The sequence below is a fragment of the Mytilus edulis genome, chromosome 4, assembly GCF_963676685.1.
Source record: "Mytilus edulis chromosome 4, xbMytEdul2.2, whole genome shotgun sequence".
In the NCBI taxonomy this organism is placed as follows: Eukaryota; Metazoa; Mollusca; class Bivalvia; order Mytilida; family Mytilidae; genus Mytilus; species Mytilus edulis.
The window spans coordinates 31770050-31788408 of NC_092347.1; the positions used below are offsets into that span (position 1 = coordinate 31770050).

An 18359-nucleotide genomic window follows, 5' to 3' on the forward strand; every position below is an offset into this window, starting at 1 on the left:
ATTGATTAAAACTAAACTTTGCAATTCACAATTTGACAATTTTCCAATAATATCTGGTGTGATATTTTTCATCTTAAATCGAGAAACAAACATGTCAAGGTTTTTTTCTTTTTACATCTCAACCATTTTCCAAACGATAGCTACAGATTTGATCCGGGTTTATATATTGTGCAGAAGCAGATCGGAATCAGTTATGACGTAGCAATAATCATTCTAATCGTAATCATGTTCATTGACCATAACGACGATGAAAGCACACCATAGAATGACGTTTCGACATCATATAATGAATTTAACCGAACCATATGATATAAGATTACAAGCACATAATATAATGACACAACCACATTATATAAAGATGTTTGCACATAATATTAGGGAAAATGCACATCATATAAGGATGTTTGCACATCATATAAGGATGTTTGCACATCATATAAGTATATTTGCACATCATATAAGTACATTTGCACATAATATAAGTATATGTGCACATCATATAAGGATATTTGCACATCATATAAGAATGTTTGCACATCATATAAGTATATTTGCACATCATATAAGAACATTTGCACATCATATAAGTATTTATGCACATCATATAAGTATATTTGCACATCATATAAAGATGTTTGGACATCATATATAGATACTTGCACATAATACAAGCATATTTGCACGTCATATAAAGGTGTTTGTACATACTATAATGACAAGTGCACATCATGTAAAGGTAAATGCACATCATATAATGACAAGTGCACATCATATAAAGGTAAATGCACATCATACAATGAAAATGATCATAACAAGACAGTTTTGGCGTTCCATACATACTGATGAATCATTTAAGATGGGAAATGCAAATTTCGCACATTGAGGAAACAAAATAAATTTTGTCGATACTTGATAGTGTGAATTTAAAATCATCCTACTTATAAACTAATTTGGATTTTTTAATGATATACATCAAATCGTTTTACTTTTACCCCAAAATTCAAAAACCGTGTATCCAACGAATAATAACGTATCTTTACCTTTCTAGCTAGAAGTTATTTACAAATTTTGAACCGAATTAATAGTAATCGATTACATCGGATACATCTATTGTAAATATTTGTAAACACACTATCATCAATAGTTTTTATCAGCGACCACGACGACCCCTACCACGACCTCCTCTGTTTCCACCACGACCTCGTCCACGTCCTCTGGCATTATAATCATCTTGATGTCTGTCTCTACTGAATTCGCGACTTCTAAAATCAGGAATTTCATCTCCACCATTTTTGTCTTCATGACCACGACCCCTACTACCACCACGACCTCGACCTTGTCCACTCCTACCGCCACGATTTTCATTATTATACTTGGTGTCTTCATGACTTCGACCCCTACCACGACCTCTGTTATTTCCACGACCTTGTCCACCGTTCAGTTCTTGACTTCTACCATCAGGACCTTCATTCCCAAGCTTGTTGTCTTCATGACCACGACCCCTACCACGACCTCTGTTATTACCACGACCTGGTCCACGATTGATTTCTTGACTTCTACCAACAGGACCATCATTCCAAAGCTTGTTGTCTTCAGGACCACGACCTCTACCACGACCTCGGTTATTACCACGACCTTGTCCACCATTGATTTCTTGACTTCTACCATCAGGACGACCACGGCCACGATATCCCCCACTTCCTTTGTCATGATTATTATCTCGATGTCCATCTCTTTTAAATTCTACGCTTCCAACGGTACCAACACGACTTGCATTACCATCTGTTGTATCTTTTTTCACCTGCATTGTTTTCTCAGTTCCCTTCCCACGGCCTCTACGCTTTTGTCCGCGACCATCGTGGCAATGTTCACTATCAAGTTTGTTTTTTGGAGGATTCTTTAATTTTTTAGGCGAATTCGTATGTCTAACGTCACCGCCAACTGGCATCTTGTTTTCTCTATTGCTGCTTTGTTTTGTTAGTTCATGTGCGGCAAAATGCAGTCCATCATAATACTCGAATTCTGTTTGTTGATTATCGTAACCTTCACACCTGTGACACGAGCTGTACATGATCGTAGACATAGCATGCCCTAAAGTATGAAATATAAATAATTAAGTAGATTGTAAATTCTACAAGGCATAATTATATAAACATATCAGTATTTGTCCTGTGGATTCATTATTATTAGTTGGATACAAATTTTCGTGGAATTCGTGGCTATTGATGAACAAGGAAATTTAGTGTTCAATGAATGACAAATTTTATATTGGCTTGTATGAAGACGTTGGCAAAACCACGAAATTAAATGTCCATCATGCAATGAGTCAGTGTTCCTGAATCAACAAATATTGGTACATACGAAAATAAACGAATCCACAGTATTTAAAACAAGACATGATGCTCATCTTGTCTGCGTCACTGAAAACTACGTTAATACTGAAGCCGATCGAACAAAAACCGGACAATGAACACGTATATATTGTAGGTATTTTTGTAAAACGTATAAAGTGTATAGGGTTTTTGTTAAAATTATATATTGTAGAAACATTTGTAAAACGTTTACATATATAGACCTAATAAGAAGGGATATAGTTACGATACTGTTGTGAGGTGATTAAAGATTGCATATTTTGGCGTTAATATTGATTCACTTAGAGGGTCTTTGCATCGGAACTAAACACATTTATTTTAAAAAAAATTGTTGGCATGACAAGGGTTATGTTCTTCTCATATATGTCATGACGGTATGATACTAAACCCCTCACGGGGAGGATTGTGCCTGATATTCATATGATGAAGACATAATTTTTAAATCAGTTTAATTGAAGTCTGGAGCTGGCATGTCAGTTAACTGCTAGTATTCTGATGTTATTTATGTATATTGTCAATTTGTTTATTTTCCTTGGTTACATCTTCTGACATCAGACTCGGACTTCTCTTTAATTGAATTTTAATGCTCGAATTGTTATACGTTTACTTTTCTGCATTGTCTAGAGATATAGGGGAGGGTTGAGATCTCCCAAGTCTTTTAATGGAGTTTAGCCATTTCAATTGTTATTTCATAGTGTGTCTTTTTATGTTGTGATGTTACATTATTGTTTCGGTAAGGATGAAGAGTGGTACCTATTAAACAATTTAAACCCGTTGCATTTGTTTGCACCTGTCCAAAGTCAGGAACCTGATGTTAAGTAGTTGTCGGTTTTCATGTGGTTTATAAGTGATTCCCGTTTCTCTTTTTTATATAGGTTAGACTGTAGGTATCACGTTTGAATGGTGTTACACTAGTCATTGTTGAGCCCTTTATAGCTTACTGTTCGAAACCGTATTCTGAACTATAATGGTTTTCCTTTTACAAATTGTGACTTGGATGGAGTGTTGTATCATTGGCACTCATACCCGATCTTCTTATATCTATGTATATATATATATATATATGCGCTTGCTTTGATAATTATTCAGCTGACTAAATACTACATAGCTTACCTTTTTGACATATTGTCCAATCGATGCTATGTATGCCAACCACATTCTGTAATTTGGGATATCGACTTGTAGTTGCCAAATATCCGTCACCTTCCATATCAGCAATAAAAGGTTTTAATATTTCTATTATCTGTTTCCTTTTTATTTGTTTCTTCATCCCGCTTACAACTACAACTATATCACGACCAGTTATTGTGAGATGACCTTTGGTGTCGGTTAATCTTCCACCATTTTCTTTTAAAATAATTTCCATCGGTTCTATAAGTTCGGGCGGAAAATTGTTTGAAGCATTTCCCATAGACTTAACCAATGGCGGAAACCAATCGGCAATGTAATACTTTTCTAGTAGTTTTGGTTTCGTGGTGAAAAGACACAGCATCCATTGGACATGCAAATCAAATATTTTCTCAGACAATTGTAAGCAAGTTTTAAATGAAGTTTCATTTGTTGTATCAATAACTTTGAGAATAGATTTGGTCAATATCTCGGCATGTTTGAATTCCAAATCAAAGTCGTTCTTACATTGTGTTTGCTGAGCAATGAGAAGATATGTCGCAATGCTTGTTGTATACTGTTCAAAAGTTTTCAACATTCTCGCATCACAAACAGGGTACAGCGTTTTGGAATTCATTCGTACTTTACCAATTTGTTTTTTAGCATCTTCAAGTGCAAGTTTTTGCTTTTTCAAAATCCGTTCATATCTTGGATGATAACAAATAATGTCTTCACAACATGGGCATTTTGACAGTAAGTCATTTGTTACTTCTTCCATGCGAGCATCAAGATAGCAGCTTTCAAAAGAATGACCGCATTGTAGCAATGTAACAATTTTGTTATCTTTACTATTATCTTTGAAAATATAAATGTCCGGTTTACAATCAGCACACTGCAGTGGACACGGTTCACCGCAGTAACCAGGACACAGATGACCACAAGACAAAGTCATATCACAGTCATGATTACATCTTTGACGATTGCATTCTTCAAAGCATAATTGTGTACACTTATAATGTTTACACTCCCATGAACAGTTTTCTTTACAAGGGTTGCATGGATCAGTGCATTTAGTACGACATTTCGAGTGTGAACATGCAAATGCACAAGACTTTTGACACGGACTGCACTTCATACAAGCTTTACTTTGACAGACATGACCACATAGCAATTCTTTTTCACAGTGGCTACTGCATACACTATGGCGGGAATTTGTTTGACATTCATAACACGATCCTGGACAGAGATGTCCACATGGCAATGGCTGTTTACACGTTTGGTCACATGTTTTTCCTTTCGACTCACTGCATACGCATTTTATTAAATGACCACATGCTAGTGTCGTGCTTATGAATTCTTTGCATTTCGGTATTTTTTTACTTGATACTTTCCAACATTGTAAAGTTATCGTATGCCCACAGTTGGAACGCACGTGCGTTATAGTCTCTGAACATTTAATTTCTGGCAACTTATTTGTTACTTTCTCCCAGCATTTTATTGAAGCCGAATGTCCGCATTTTCCCAACTTAATTTTAACCTCTACGGTACATTTTACGTCTGAAACATTGGCTGAACACAAAACCATTTTCCTATGTCCACATAAAGGCAAAGATTTTAGGACCACAAATTTACAGGATACAGTTTCGGGGTCTATATGGCATTCCATTTCCTGAGAATGGCCACATGACACTATAACTTTCTTCACCATTGCTTTACATGGATAAATATTAGGGTCGGACGAGCATGGAATACTTTGTTGATGTTGACAGCGTTCTAAAATTGTTTCGATAAGTTCTTGGCAGTCACAAGAAAACGGGAAATGACAGGATGTTAAACACTGATGACTGTTTTTGCATATTTTATTGCATTTGTCGGTACATTTGATTGAATCACTTCTGTGACATTCGTGTGTCTTGGAATGTTTGCATTTGAAGACAGTGGTAATATTTGCTTTACATTTAATTGAAGTGACATCTTGATGACATGGGAGCAATATTTTATGGTCACAGTATAGAAAATCTTTTTCTACGTTAACACTGCATTTGTTTTCCGTCTGATAATTCGTATCGGAACATTTCCTTACATATTCATGACCACAATCATCTCTTTTGTCAGGAATTACAATCTCGCATGTGTGACTCTGAACATAGTTAGAATCATAGCAATATCTTTCATATTCATGTTCACATGATAACCATTGTTCCGTTACAATTTCAATGCAATTATGAGTGTTCTCATACAATTGGTCATGACACTGTCTTTGATATTCGTGTCCACATGATGTTCTGTTCATTTTTACAATAACGCTGCACTTAACAAGCTTTTCGAATTCGGTGTTATAACAAAACCGTTCAATCACGTGGTCACAGGTTGATCGTTTTTCTTTTATCAAAACTCTACAATCACTTATTGCATCATAAAAGACGTTATGACACTGACGTTCAAATTCGTGTCCACACTTTGATCGTGTCCCTGTTACGACTGTGACACACATATGGCGTTTTGGATCAACATGACATTTTAACTGTGTTGTATGACCACACTGAAGTTCTCTGTCAACAATAACTTTACAGAGAATATCGTCTTGATCGATGCAGCATTTCATAGTTGCAGGATGTCCACATGATAAAGTTCTTGTTACTTCAACTGGACACAAGTATTTCGAATAATCCACATGGCACTGAAGATTAGCTGTGTGTCCACATTTTAGTTCCCGTGGCATTACTACATTACAATAACATAAAACACCAAAATGACATCTCTTACGACATTTATGTCCATCTTCACAAGTCTGTGAACATTGCTTTTTGCACTTATATGCCTCATGTTCCCTGTCAAATGGGTGACAATCGTATCGACAAGCATGACCACATGATAATCGAAATTCACATGGAAGATTACAACCTCCATCTTTCACTTTTTTGAAGTCACTTGGTGACTCGGCTAGAATTCCTTCGTGAGATGGATGATTTTGGCAGTACAGAGGTAACGCCTTTCCAAGCGAGGGATATTTGGAAACTGTTTCGTTTTCATCGATGTTTTCCTCTTCAATTTGAAGCTTTTTGATAATAGTCTGCCAATGCTGAGACTTCATGGTCAATGTAGAGCTGTTTCCTATTATGAAAAGACCTTGTTTAGCTCTTGACAAAGCAACGCAAATTCTGTTTTCCCGATTTAAGAATCCAATATCGCCTTTGGCATTGCTGCGCACTAATGATAACAGAATGATTTCATTTTCTTCGCCTTGATAATTGTCAAGCACACAAATGTTCACTCCTTCGAATTTCGATCTAGGCATTTTTTCTTTTATACAGAACATTTGACCAGTGTATGCTGCAATGATCGTTATATCAGATGGTTTATATCCCTGCTTTAGCAGATAAAGACAAAGCTCTCGGAGATATTCAGCTTCATATTCGTTAGAAAAACTTCTTCCTTCATCTTTGAAAGCTTCCTGTTTGTTATGTGTGATGAAGAACAAACTCTTACGAACTCCTTTAATTGGTGGATATTCATATACATTTTCGTTGTCATAAAGAACATCATATATGTGGCGTACCAGTTCAGAAATTTCTGGTCTCATTCGATGTTGTCGTTGAAGGCAGTGGTAACTCAACTCATTCTTTACCATTCTTTCAAACAGGGAAACAGATAAATTAAATCTAGTCGCAAGTTCATAAACGGCTGGTTTTGGTTCTAATTGCTTGTGGTCCCCTATCAAAATCAAATGTTTACATCTTGGGCTAATTGCAGTAATAATATGGGCTTCTGGTACTTCTGCTGCTTCTTCAATTATGGTGATTAGAGGTCCAACTTTGTGTAAGGATTCGCTGTATCGTGCTGCATTTGTTGTAGTCATGGCGATAACCGTTGTCTGTTGCATGATATATTCGTCTAATTCCTTACTGGCACGCATATAGTCGTCAAATATCTCATTAAATTCCTGTTCACTGGTGCGCAGCTGTTCGTGAAGTATTTTGGTGTACTGCATTAACCAATATCTATACATTTTCCAACGATCTTCCATCGAAAGTATCCAGATATTTTTTACGTCAATGACTTGGTCCTCTGACATGTTTTCGCCATAATGCAATTCTTTTGCTCCTTTCTCTTTTTCCAAACGCAAAATTAATCGACATTTTTCTTCAAGATGTTTTGTTTTTTGTAGCTGACTTTCACATTGCATGTCAAGATCGAGACCGATAGTATCAGTATTAAGCGAAAAATCAACATCATCAACCTCCAAGTATCGGTCGTTGAATGCATGTTCCGACTCAGAAATCACTGTAATTAACTCTTCCTCTTTATGTTCAGTCTCCATTGCTATAAGTTGATCTTTGATTTCTTTGTCAGACTGTTGGTTTTGATAATGCTTGTTCACTTCTTTATACCATGATTGTTCTAACACGTGTAGCCACTGCAACCAAACAATACTTTTATTGTCTCCAAACTGATTTACATGATTTTCTGAAAGCACAGATTTCAAAATATTGAACCATAAAACAATATTTCTGCTTTGTAATGCCTCGATTGTTTCTCGAATCTCTTTTATTTTCCTTTTAGCTGCTGTTGCTTTTTCGATTACACCAGCTCGTGGATTATTAAATTCATATCGAGCTTTTCTTCGTAAATTTTTTATCGAAAGTTCTTCTACTTTTGGATTTTTACAACGGCTTCCAAACCTAACTACTTTGGGAAAACGACCATCATATAAATTTTCTGGCATAAAATTAACAATTCCTTCAACAAACTGATCCAATGCATGGTTTGTATAACAAACAACTAACATGTACGGTTTCGGTAATGTTTCAGGCTTTTTATCCTCTTCATCCTCACCAATGGAATCCATCTGTTGCCATCTGCCACTATTATGCAGTAATGCTTTTGCGATTTGCAATCCAAGGTACGTCTTTCCGGTTCCTGGTGGACCTTGAATGAGCACAAATTCCTTTGTAAGTGCTGAAATAAACGCGTTCCTCTGCGATTCGTCCATCCTTAAAACAGCAGTTGACGGCCAGTCTTCCTGAAACAACCTTATCTCATTTGTTAGTGTTTGTCTAGACATACCAATTCGTCGATTTCCACGTTGAGTATTTTTGATGCCAATACGGGAATTTTTAATTAAAGGTCTTAGATCATACACACAATCTTTTAATATGTACGATGGCATACTAACATCTTTTTCACAAAGAACGAGATATCGTTGGAAGGGGAATGTTTCCTCCTTAATGCGTTGTAAAGCTTTCAGTACATGTTTGTAAGCCTCAAAATATGCTGATGTCGCCTCTATCATTATACCATATTCATTTCTTGGAAGTTTGACGTTGCTGCCCGATTTAAACACTTGTACAGCAAAACAGCCTGTCTTTTGTAAAGTGTCTCTCTCACATTCAGCTACAACGGCGAAGAAAATTGTTTTGAACCGATCAAAAGAAACAAGCAATAAAGACCCATAAATTAGTCTCTTTGATTTTATCCAGTTGATCCTTTTGGAATGGTCTGAGTCTAGTTGTAGTTCAAACACTTCCCCATTATCTATCGAAGTGCTTTGGTTCAATACTAACACATTTCTATAGACAAGACCACTTTCTAATCTAAATTTTCCGCTCCGAATTTCTCTATCTTTCTGTTTGAATTCCAGGAGAGCATCCCGAAGAGGTGACACGCAGTCTTCTCTGTACAACCTAAACTGTACATCTAAATAATGATCTAAATCCAAATACTTCCCGAAAACTTTGTTCCGTCTTAGAAAATTGGGAGCGTATAAAACATCGATTTGTCCAGGAACGACTGACATAGTTCGGAAATCCTCTGGAGGGGCAAACTGGTCTTCAATGTCTTGCTTTTTAACATGTTTTGGCTTTGATCGCTCTTCGGCGATCCTCATTATGTCATTCTTCAATTCAAATACAAAGTCAACCATCTTATTTTTGTCTTCGCAATCATCACATTCACTTACTTGTCCTTTCAAAAATTCTACAAGTCCAATAACATGTGGAGTTGTACACAAATGGGGCATGCGTATGTATAATTCCTGAAGTATTGTTAAGTAATCGGATAATAAACAATGAAAATCATGATCACGGGAGTTGTTACATGTTACCCCTACAAGCAATGGAATACTCCTGGTTGTAATCAGTGAAGAATCTGACAGCATATTCAACAGCTGTAAGACCTCCTGTGTCCTTCTATGTGCCGTGCATGTAGAAGCCTTTGCTATAAGATGGACGAGCAAAGATAAATAATCATCTGATAGTTTCGTGTTGTCAATGCCTCTATTAATTACTTTCATTGTCTTTACCAATATCTCTAATAACTCTTCATTTTGAAGGTTTGATTTGTATAGTTTCTCTATAAAATCTGCAGGTTGAAGTTTGCCTGGACTTTTTGAAGCCATTGTTAATGTGTTTCCTTTTGAGTACCTAAAAAGACATTCAAGTTATTATAATCAACGCAGATTACAACTTTGTTGAGACAAACTAAAGTTAGAGAATGGAAACCAACTTTGGGACGTACGTACGGACGGACGTACATGTACGGACGGACGTACATGTACGAACGTACACGTACGAACGTACACATAGACATGGGTAAAACTTAATGCCCCCTCTGCTACTGTGGAGGCATAAAAATCAAGTGGCAAAATTAGACTGTTCCTTAAAAAGTAGTTTATATTTAGAGAGTGGAAAACTTTTGTAAGAAAAACTTAAACTATTTAAAACTTCATGTATACCAATCTTATTACAGTTTTAATAACGAAAATAGATTAACAATGAAATTTAGTCAGAACGATACTTTTAGTACAGTCAATCTAGCATAAATTTGACCCTTACCTGAAAGTAAATGCAACAGAAGATTTTTAAGTTTTAATCTTTAACATTATACCCCAAACATACACAGAAAAAAGTCCCATAAAATCTTACTTGAGGAAAACTAAAAAAAATCACCATTTAAAGTTCCTATGGAGATTTGCATTGAGAGGGGAAATAACTCTTGCAAAAAAGGCAGAAATATCAATAAAAATTGATACAAAATTATAACTTTACCGCTTCTATTCATCAGAATGTATTGATTCTTGATTTTTAAGCGGTCTTTAGAGTATAGCAAACAACTCTAAAGGTGTTTTCATTTATTTTATCAACTTATAATCTAGATTTCGTAATTTATTAGTTGACCATTTATTGAATTTTTCAACATGTCAATGTAAAGAATCTCAAATTTAATAAAAATAATTAAGCATGTATTCTTCTTTTTGTGGTTTAAAGTTTCTTAAGATAAGAAAGTTGCTGAAAAAATATAATATACAGATATAAACAATACCAAATTTTCACATTATTTTTTCAAAATGGTTTCAAAGCTTCAAATTTGCAATTTCTTTAATGAAAAATGTACGAAAAAAATAAAACTACCCATAACACTTCGGTTTTGTACATTTCATGAGCAGAAAATGATTATATAATTTAGTCAAATACAAACTTATAACCCCATCAAAGTATCATACTATACATACATTTCAAGAAAAACAACCAAAAAATACTGTTATACACAATATTTTCTGCGATAAAAGAAACTATCATGAATCAATTTCTCTCTCACACAACTCTGAAAATTGACCCATACATACATTTAAAGATAATCATCTCCTTCAACTTTAATAAAGCATGGATTCAACTGATAATACTTATCTTTATTTATGTAGATAAATAATCTAGTCACATTGGCATTGTTAAATTGATTAGATTTTGTATATGTTATAAAATATACATACTTTTCGAACGATGATAAAATGTTTGGTCATGACTTTTTTACTGTATTTTTTTTCTGTTAGTACAGGACTATTTATAAAGTTTGTAATTCAGATTAGTTGCTATGTAAATAAACTCCTCATATACATCCGGATTGAAATTCTATATTTGCGCCAGACGCGCATGTCGTCTATAAAAGACTAATCCGTGACCCTCGAATCAAAACATGATAAATGCCTTATAAAGTTTGAAGTTGAAGAGCATTGAGGACCAAATATTCCTAAAAGTTGTACCAAATACAGCTACGGGTATATATTCGTGAGGTAGAAAAGCCTTACTATTTCAAAAATACAAAATTTCGGTTAACAGAGACAGTCAATTTATAATTATGACCATATCAAGAATGAATCATGTCAACACAGAAGTGCTGACTATTGGGCTTGGGATACACCCAGAGAATAAAAGCTCCACCCGCAGTGGCATCGACCCAGTGGTTGTAAATAAGCTAATCATAGATACCAGGATTGAAATTTTATATTTGCGCCAGACGCACGTTTCATTTTGCAAGATACTAAATCAGTGACGCTCGAATCAAAATATGTTAAAAAGGCCAAATAAAGTACGAAGTTGAAGATGATTGAGGATCAAAAATTTCTACAGCAAAGGGTATTTTTTCCTGAGGTAGAAAAGCCTTAGTATTTCAAAAATTCAAAATTTGTTAACAGAAACAGTTCATTTATCAATATGATCATATCAAGAATAAATCATGTCAACACAGAAGTGCTGACTACTGGGCTTGGGATACACTCAAGAGGATAAAAGCTCCACCCGCAGTGGCATCGACCTCAGGATGATCGGACATTAGTCGAGCAAAGATCGAAATGGTTCCCCCCCTCCTCCCCCCCCCGGTCCAAATTCATATGCTTATTCGTGCAAGAATAAAAAAAAATCCTACACATTCATAAGAAAACCTAACCAATGTATACAGTTCCCAGCTACTATGACATCTTATTTAGCTTTTTTAACATGCTTAACCACATATGATCATACATAATACAATGGTATAACATCAATTCTCTGTAATAATAGACCAAATATGAAAAAATTTGGCCAGATTTTTTTTAAAAGTTGAAATGGTCCAAACTAACAGTCAAATTAAAAAAAAATCAATAACAAAAATGTGAATAGTCTGGTTGCCATGGAAACCACGTGACATCATATGTATATATTAGTTTAAGCAAGGAGAAATGGCTAACATTGTATTTTATGGTAAAAATGAGATAAAGCATATTATTTTTTGTTATTTTCATGGGTATAAGAGAAGATTTAAATCATTTAAACTGCTTACTGACAAATTGCTTTTTGCTGATTTTTGTCATATTTTACATCTGATTTTACCGAAAACGCAGAAATCCTCACATAAAAGACTTTAAAATATAAAATTATGGATGTTTTGTCAACAGAATGCTGCTAAAAAAAATCTTGGGGAAATATTGCAGAAAATTGCCAATAGAGGAATATTAGTCATTGTAGTTTACCCTGAAATTCCCTCTTTTTTAGGTTATATTTGTAAATAAATATTTCATATGAATATTTTCATGATAAAATAGTCCTTTCTTATGAGAACCACTAATTTTAGATGTATTGAGGGTAACTATATCGTGTTACATGTTCCAGCAATTAAAATTTTCATGCTCAAACTAATATGGATGTAATTTCGAAAAATGAGTTATTTCCCTATTTTGAAAATCTTCGTTCAAGAGATAGAAAAAAGCTGTATTCGGCAGATAGTGATATACTAATAATATATATGTTGTCTGTCCATTTTTAAAACAAAATTTCCGGACATAATTGTGACATTTATTACAATGAAATATCAAGAGCTACATGTATCTGCCCTGAAATTTTCAGACGAATTGGATAACCGGTTGTTGGGTTGCTGCCCCCTCTTCTGTAAATAAAGGGTCTAGTTTATTATAGATAGAGAAAATAGTAAGAATGTTCAGTAAAATATTGAAAACAACACGTTATTAATTTCTTGCGTCCGAAGCGCTTTTCTGGATTTACCTTCATCAGGAACGCTCAAAGCCAAACATTTGAAATCCGAAGATGTATAACAGTAAAGTAAGATCTACACACACCCCACCATCACCAAAACACAATTTTGTCACGAATCCATCTGTGTCCTTAGTTTTATATGTACACAAAGTGAGCAACGCAGACTTTTAAGAGCCTCTAGTTCTTATTCTTGTTTATAAAATATATTGTTTAAACATATGTTTACATCTGTATCATGTGTATGATACATATATTAATGTGAAACTAAATAAGTATTGACTCAAACCTTCAATACAAGACCCCTCATACAAAATGATTTATAGTTCAAGCAATTTATAAAGTTTAAACATTTACTAAAGAATAACTTGAATACATGCGGAACTAATCATGTTGGGCCAAATATGATAAGTATCTATAAAGGCAATAAGCAATCGTCTATATATATATAACAACAACAACAAAAAAAAACACTTAAAAGAAAATACCAAAAACTTTTTTCTTTTAAAAATAATTGAAGTATGAATACGAAAGAACACCAGTAACACTGACACTGATACTTATTAAAATTAGCATCTGTCTAAAGTACACTTCATCCCAAAATTACTGTTTTTCAACAAAGATGTAGTATTTTGTCCTCTAACCTTTACTTTAAATTTAATTGAAGAAAGAACATTACCAAGTTATATGTTCAGTTTTGATCCAAAAGAGTTTTTACTTAATTACTTGAAGTATACCCTGTAAAAAAATTGATTCTCAAACTCCCCAATTTCTTAACATAAAACCCACATTTTCCATAAATATAAAGAAGCTAGCAATGAACCTATTTTGCTTATCTCTGTATTTAAAGAAAATTATTTGAAATAACCATACCAAAATTCTTTGATTTTAGTGCCTCTTCTATTTCTATTTTTTTGTACCCCCCCCCCCCCCCCCCCTCGTTTTTAAGGTTTGCATTCAGGTTTTTTATTGTCAAACATAGGTATGTCATTTCAACAAACATATTCAACAAACACCAACATCAATATAACATGAACAATTTACACCCCTAATATGACCCATTTTGAATTATCCGCCATTGATTTAAAATATGTTTACCCAGAGATATTTTTCATAAATGATTAGCTAAATACATAATCTTTAAAAGTAGTGAGTCATGTTTTGGCTACATTTCTGCAAAAAAATGTTTTAGGGACCAAATTTGGTCGAATTTTACTCTGTTTGCTTAAGATCCACAGTACCTATTAAAAAATTTAAATGGCTATTAGCTCTGATATTCTATATTGTATATGATTAACTTTGATCAATATATTTTTATATTTGCATATTCTGTTGTTCATTTTATGATAAACTATGTAAAGCTATCTGCCATAATAAATGAGCTGTTCTTAATTGAAATTTGGTAATTTTGAGGTAAATTTTTCCTTGGTTGCCAAGGAAATTGATGTTCTTAGCAACCGACAAGAAGGACTGGGATAATTAAGATTTTAAACTGATTTTTACGAATAATGCAACTAACTTTGATGGAAGAGGTAGTTTTTCTATAACATTATTTTTTTTATGTGGCCAGCTGTTGGTTGATGCATACAGAGAATTGATGATAAGAATTGAAGATATTTTTAACAGAAAATGACACATTAACATATAAAGTTCAACTCATTTATATATGTTCCAGACCGTATGAGTATTTGGACCGTACGCGTACGGTCTGGACCGTATGCGTACTTTTTCAAAATACTCATACGGTCGGACCGTACGCGTACGGTCTGACTAATATTAAAACGTTGGTCAAGTTTATTAGATACAAATGCATATAGCAGGTCAACATTGCTTAACTATCAAATTAATACAAAAAAGTTCAATTGTAATTGAAACAAAAACTTTATAGAATCATATTCAAAACAGTGTGGTCCTGGCCATTGATTGACGACCTAAATTATCCCATTGACTGGGACAGATTAGGTGAACGTTTGTCTGTAACGACCATTGCTCACTTCTTACTTATTATAGAATTTAAACTGCGGGGTCACCAAAGGTTCTTAATGCCTTTAATAATAAATTAATTCGAAAAATTATTCAGGAATAACCTTTATGTTTTGATTTATATTATTGATATAAATCAACACATCGTACTTATTCCGGATTCGTTTTTCGAATTGCTTTATTTAGGTGTTGAGAACCTTTGGTGACCTCACAGATTCAGTGTATTTAACAAGTACATAGGGAGCAGTGATTGTTACCGACAAACGTTCACCTAATCTGTCCCAGTCATTGGGATAATTTATGTCGTCAATCAATGGCCAGGACCACACTGTTTTGAATATGATTCTATTTTAACTTTTTTTTAATTTACGCTAATTAAATATGTTAATCTCTTGTAATAAACATGTCGATCAGTACTACAAAAATTGAATTATAATCACTGAAATTGAAGATATCGAAAGTAAATATAATGTGGGAGTTCAATTGTGTTAGAATATTTAGCCGACTTTACCAAAAAAATGCAAATGCAAAAGAACATGCATGAACTGCATACATGAACATGCTTATAAATATTAAGTTTCTTGAATTGTGTCACCTTGGGCAAGAGTACCAAAATAGGATTCAGATATACAATTAAACAAATATCTAATTTCAATTGTTCGTTTGTTCATTTTATCTATCTTATTGTAATAAATTATCAATAACAATTTGTAAAACTAAAAATAAAGATTGTTTCAATTTAACCCATATGATCAAATAACATGTATGGTCAGCTCGTACTGGACCGTACGCGTATGGTCGGACCGTATGAGTATACGTATACGGTCCGGACCGTACGCGTACGGTCCAAATACTCATATGGTCTGGAACATATATATCACTGACTTCCTTGAAATTGGAACTCTAAAAAAGACACCAATACCAACGTCTGTATAAGTTTCTAAACGACAACTTCCCCAGTTTAGAACGTAACTGTTAGAACGTATGTACCTGTATTTTTTTCGTGACGTATATAACCTGTTTAATCTGGTTGACAGTGTGTGCTTTTGTATTTTGAATGGATAAAGATTTCATCGCAATCGATGAATATAGATATACAAGTAATCAACTGTGATATGTAACAATGATGAGTCATATCAGTAAGGTGCAATTGTAACAAAGATAACATAGTTATAAAACAGAAAGTGAAAGTAAATGTCATTAATTTTCAAATGAAAATAAAATCACTCTCTAATATCATTATTACGTAATGAAATCTGAAATATGGCTCCTCTTGGTTTATAAACTGTACCGACTTTGTTGAGGATCGTGTCATGTTATATATCAGGGACTCTTTTAAAAAAAAAATCTAATAAAATTTATCGTATTTTTAATTCATACTGAAATGTGTAGATATATAGGATTTTTTTTTTAATGACATTTTTTTGTTAAAAGGGACCGTGCAATTAATCAAAGGTACAGTAAACTGCTCTCCATTTTTTTTTATCCTAGTATATAAATTTTGCCTTGCTATAATGTAATTTATTCTTACCAGTTAGTCCTTCAATAGATATTCGGCACAATGATTCCTCAACAATTATATAACCTAAGGAAGTTATTTTCTTTCCGGATGTAAAATGTCGGTCCACTTAAAAATCTTGTATTGTGTGCATGAAATCAATGAATATATATGTATAGATGTTGATACGTGTACTGAGCAAAACAAAATGTGTGGTTAATTATCCAGATAACATATATTTTAAAATCGAATGTGAAAGTAGATTTCCATTATTTTCAGAAATCATTACGTCATCGCTTTTAATAGAATCACGCTACGTGTGCATGTGTTAAATATTACCTTTTTAAATAAGCAAAAACTTAGGAGTAGTCAGATGTAAAGAGATCATTTGTGGTCGTGATTATTTACAACTAAAATATCAGCCACGAAGATCCTTAAATGCCCATGTATTACACAGGTGCTTGAGGACAGGATCCTGTATGAGCCCCAAATAGTCCCTCCCCCTTTTTTTTAATTTATTTTTTTATTAATCATAAATCTCAGATTTTTCTATATATATCCCTTATTTGTACTTATTTGTACCATATATATACTAATATACCATATTTATACTCTAAATATGCATGTTTACTATCAACGTGAATCTCGACTATAGAGCGAAGCGAAAGGTTGCCAACTTCGTTTCAAGAAATTGGGGCAATGGTCAGGAAAAATTGTTTTAAAATCTAATAAAATGTCTCTTATCGGTCTAATCAACGAGTACTTGCTGTTCCTACATAATTATCCTTATCGAATATCAATATCCAGACATAATATATTACTGTTTAAACACTTTTAATTAGTTTTTTCGCTGGCGGTGTTGCTGTTTTTTGGTCCATTCAACTTCGATCAACGGAAGTTACAAAACAACGACATCTGTGTGGTCTTCAGCTCAAGAAGGATAACTCCACATGAAAACGCGGGAAATTAGATGAGTTCCGGGGTAGAAAAAGTCAGAGATTTTCGAAATGTTTACATTCGAAATTCTCTTATGTTTTCTTATCCAGCATATACCCCGGAACTCATCTAATTTCCCGCGTTTTCATATGGAGTTATCCTTCTTGAGCTGAAGACCACACAGATGTCGTTGTTTGTAACTTCCGTTGATCGAAGTTGAATGGACCAAAAAACAGCAACACCACCAGCGAAAAAAATAATTAAAAGTGTTTAAACAGTAATATATTATGTCTGGATATTGATATTCGATAAGGATAATTATGTGGGAACAGCAAGTACTCGTTGATTAGACCGGTAAGAGACATTTTATTAGATTTTAAAACAATTTTTCCTGACCATTGCCCCAATTTCTTGAAACGAAGTTGGCAACCTTTCGCTTCGCTCTATAGTCGAGATTCACGTTGATAGTAAACATGCATATTAAGAGTATAAATATGGTATATTAGTATATATGGTACAAATAAGTACAAATAAGTGATATAGATAGAAAAATCTGAGATTTATGATTTAAAAAAAAGGGGGGGAGGGACTATATGGGGCTCATACAGGATCCTGTCCTCAAGCACCTGTGATGTATTATACACATTTATACTTTTTTTTTTT

At 33.9% G+C, this 18359-nt stretch overlaps 1 protein-coding gene across 1 annotated transcript; it reads right to left on the reverse strand.

Moving 5' to 3' along the window:
* Window positions 1-1007: 1007 nt before the first annotated feature.
* On the reverse strand, window positions 1008-16972 carry LOC139519449 (NFX1-type zinc finger-containing protein 1-like). The gene is made up of 3 exons (XM_071311551.1): window positions 16794-16972; window positions 3486-9901; window positions 1008-2091 (listed from the first exon to the last, which is right to left on the reverse strand). The coding sequence occupies exons 2-3, from the start codon at window positions 9874-9876 to the stop codon at window positions 1151-1153; spliced, it is 7332 nt and encodes a 2443-aa protein (XP_071167652.1). The 5' UTR covers window positions 9877-9901; window positions 16794-16972; the 3' UTR covers window positions 1008-1150.
* Between the last annotated feature and the right edge of the window lie 1387 nt (window positions 16973-18359).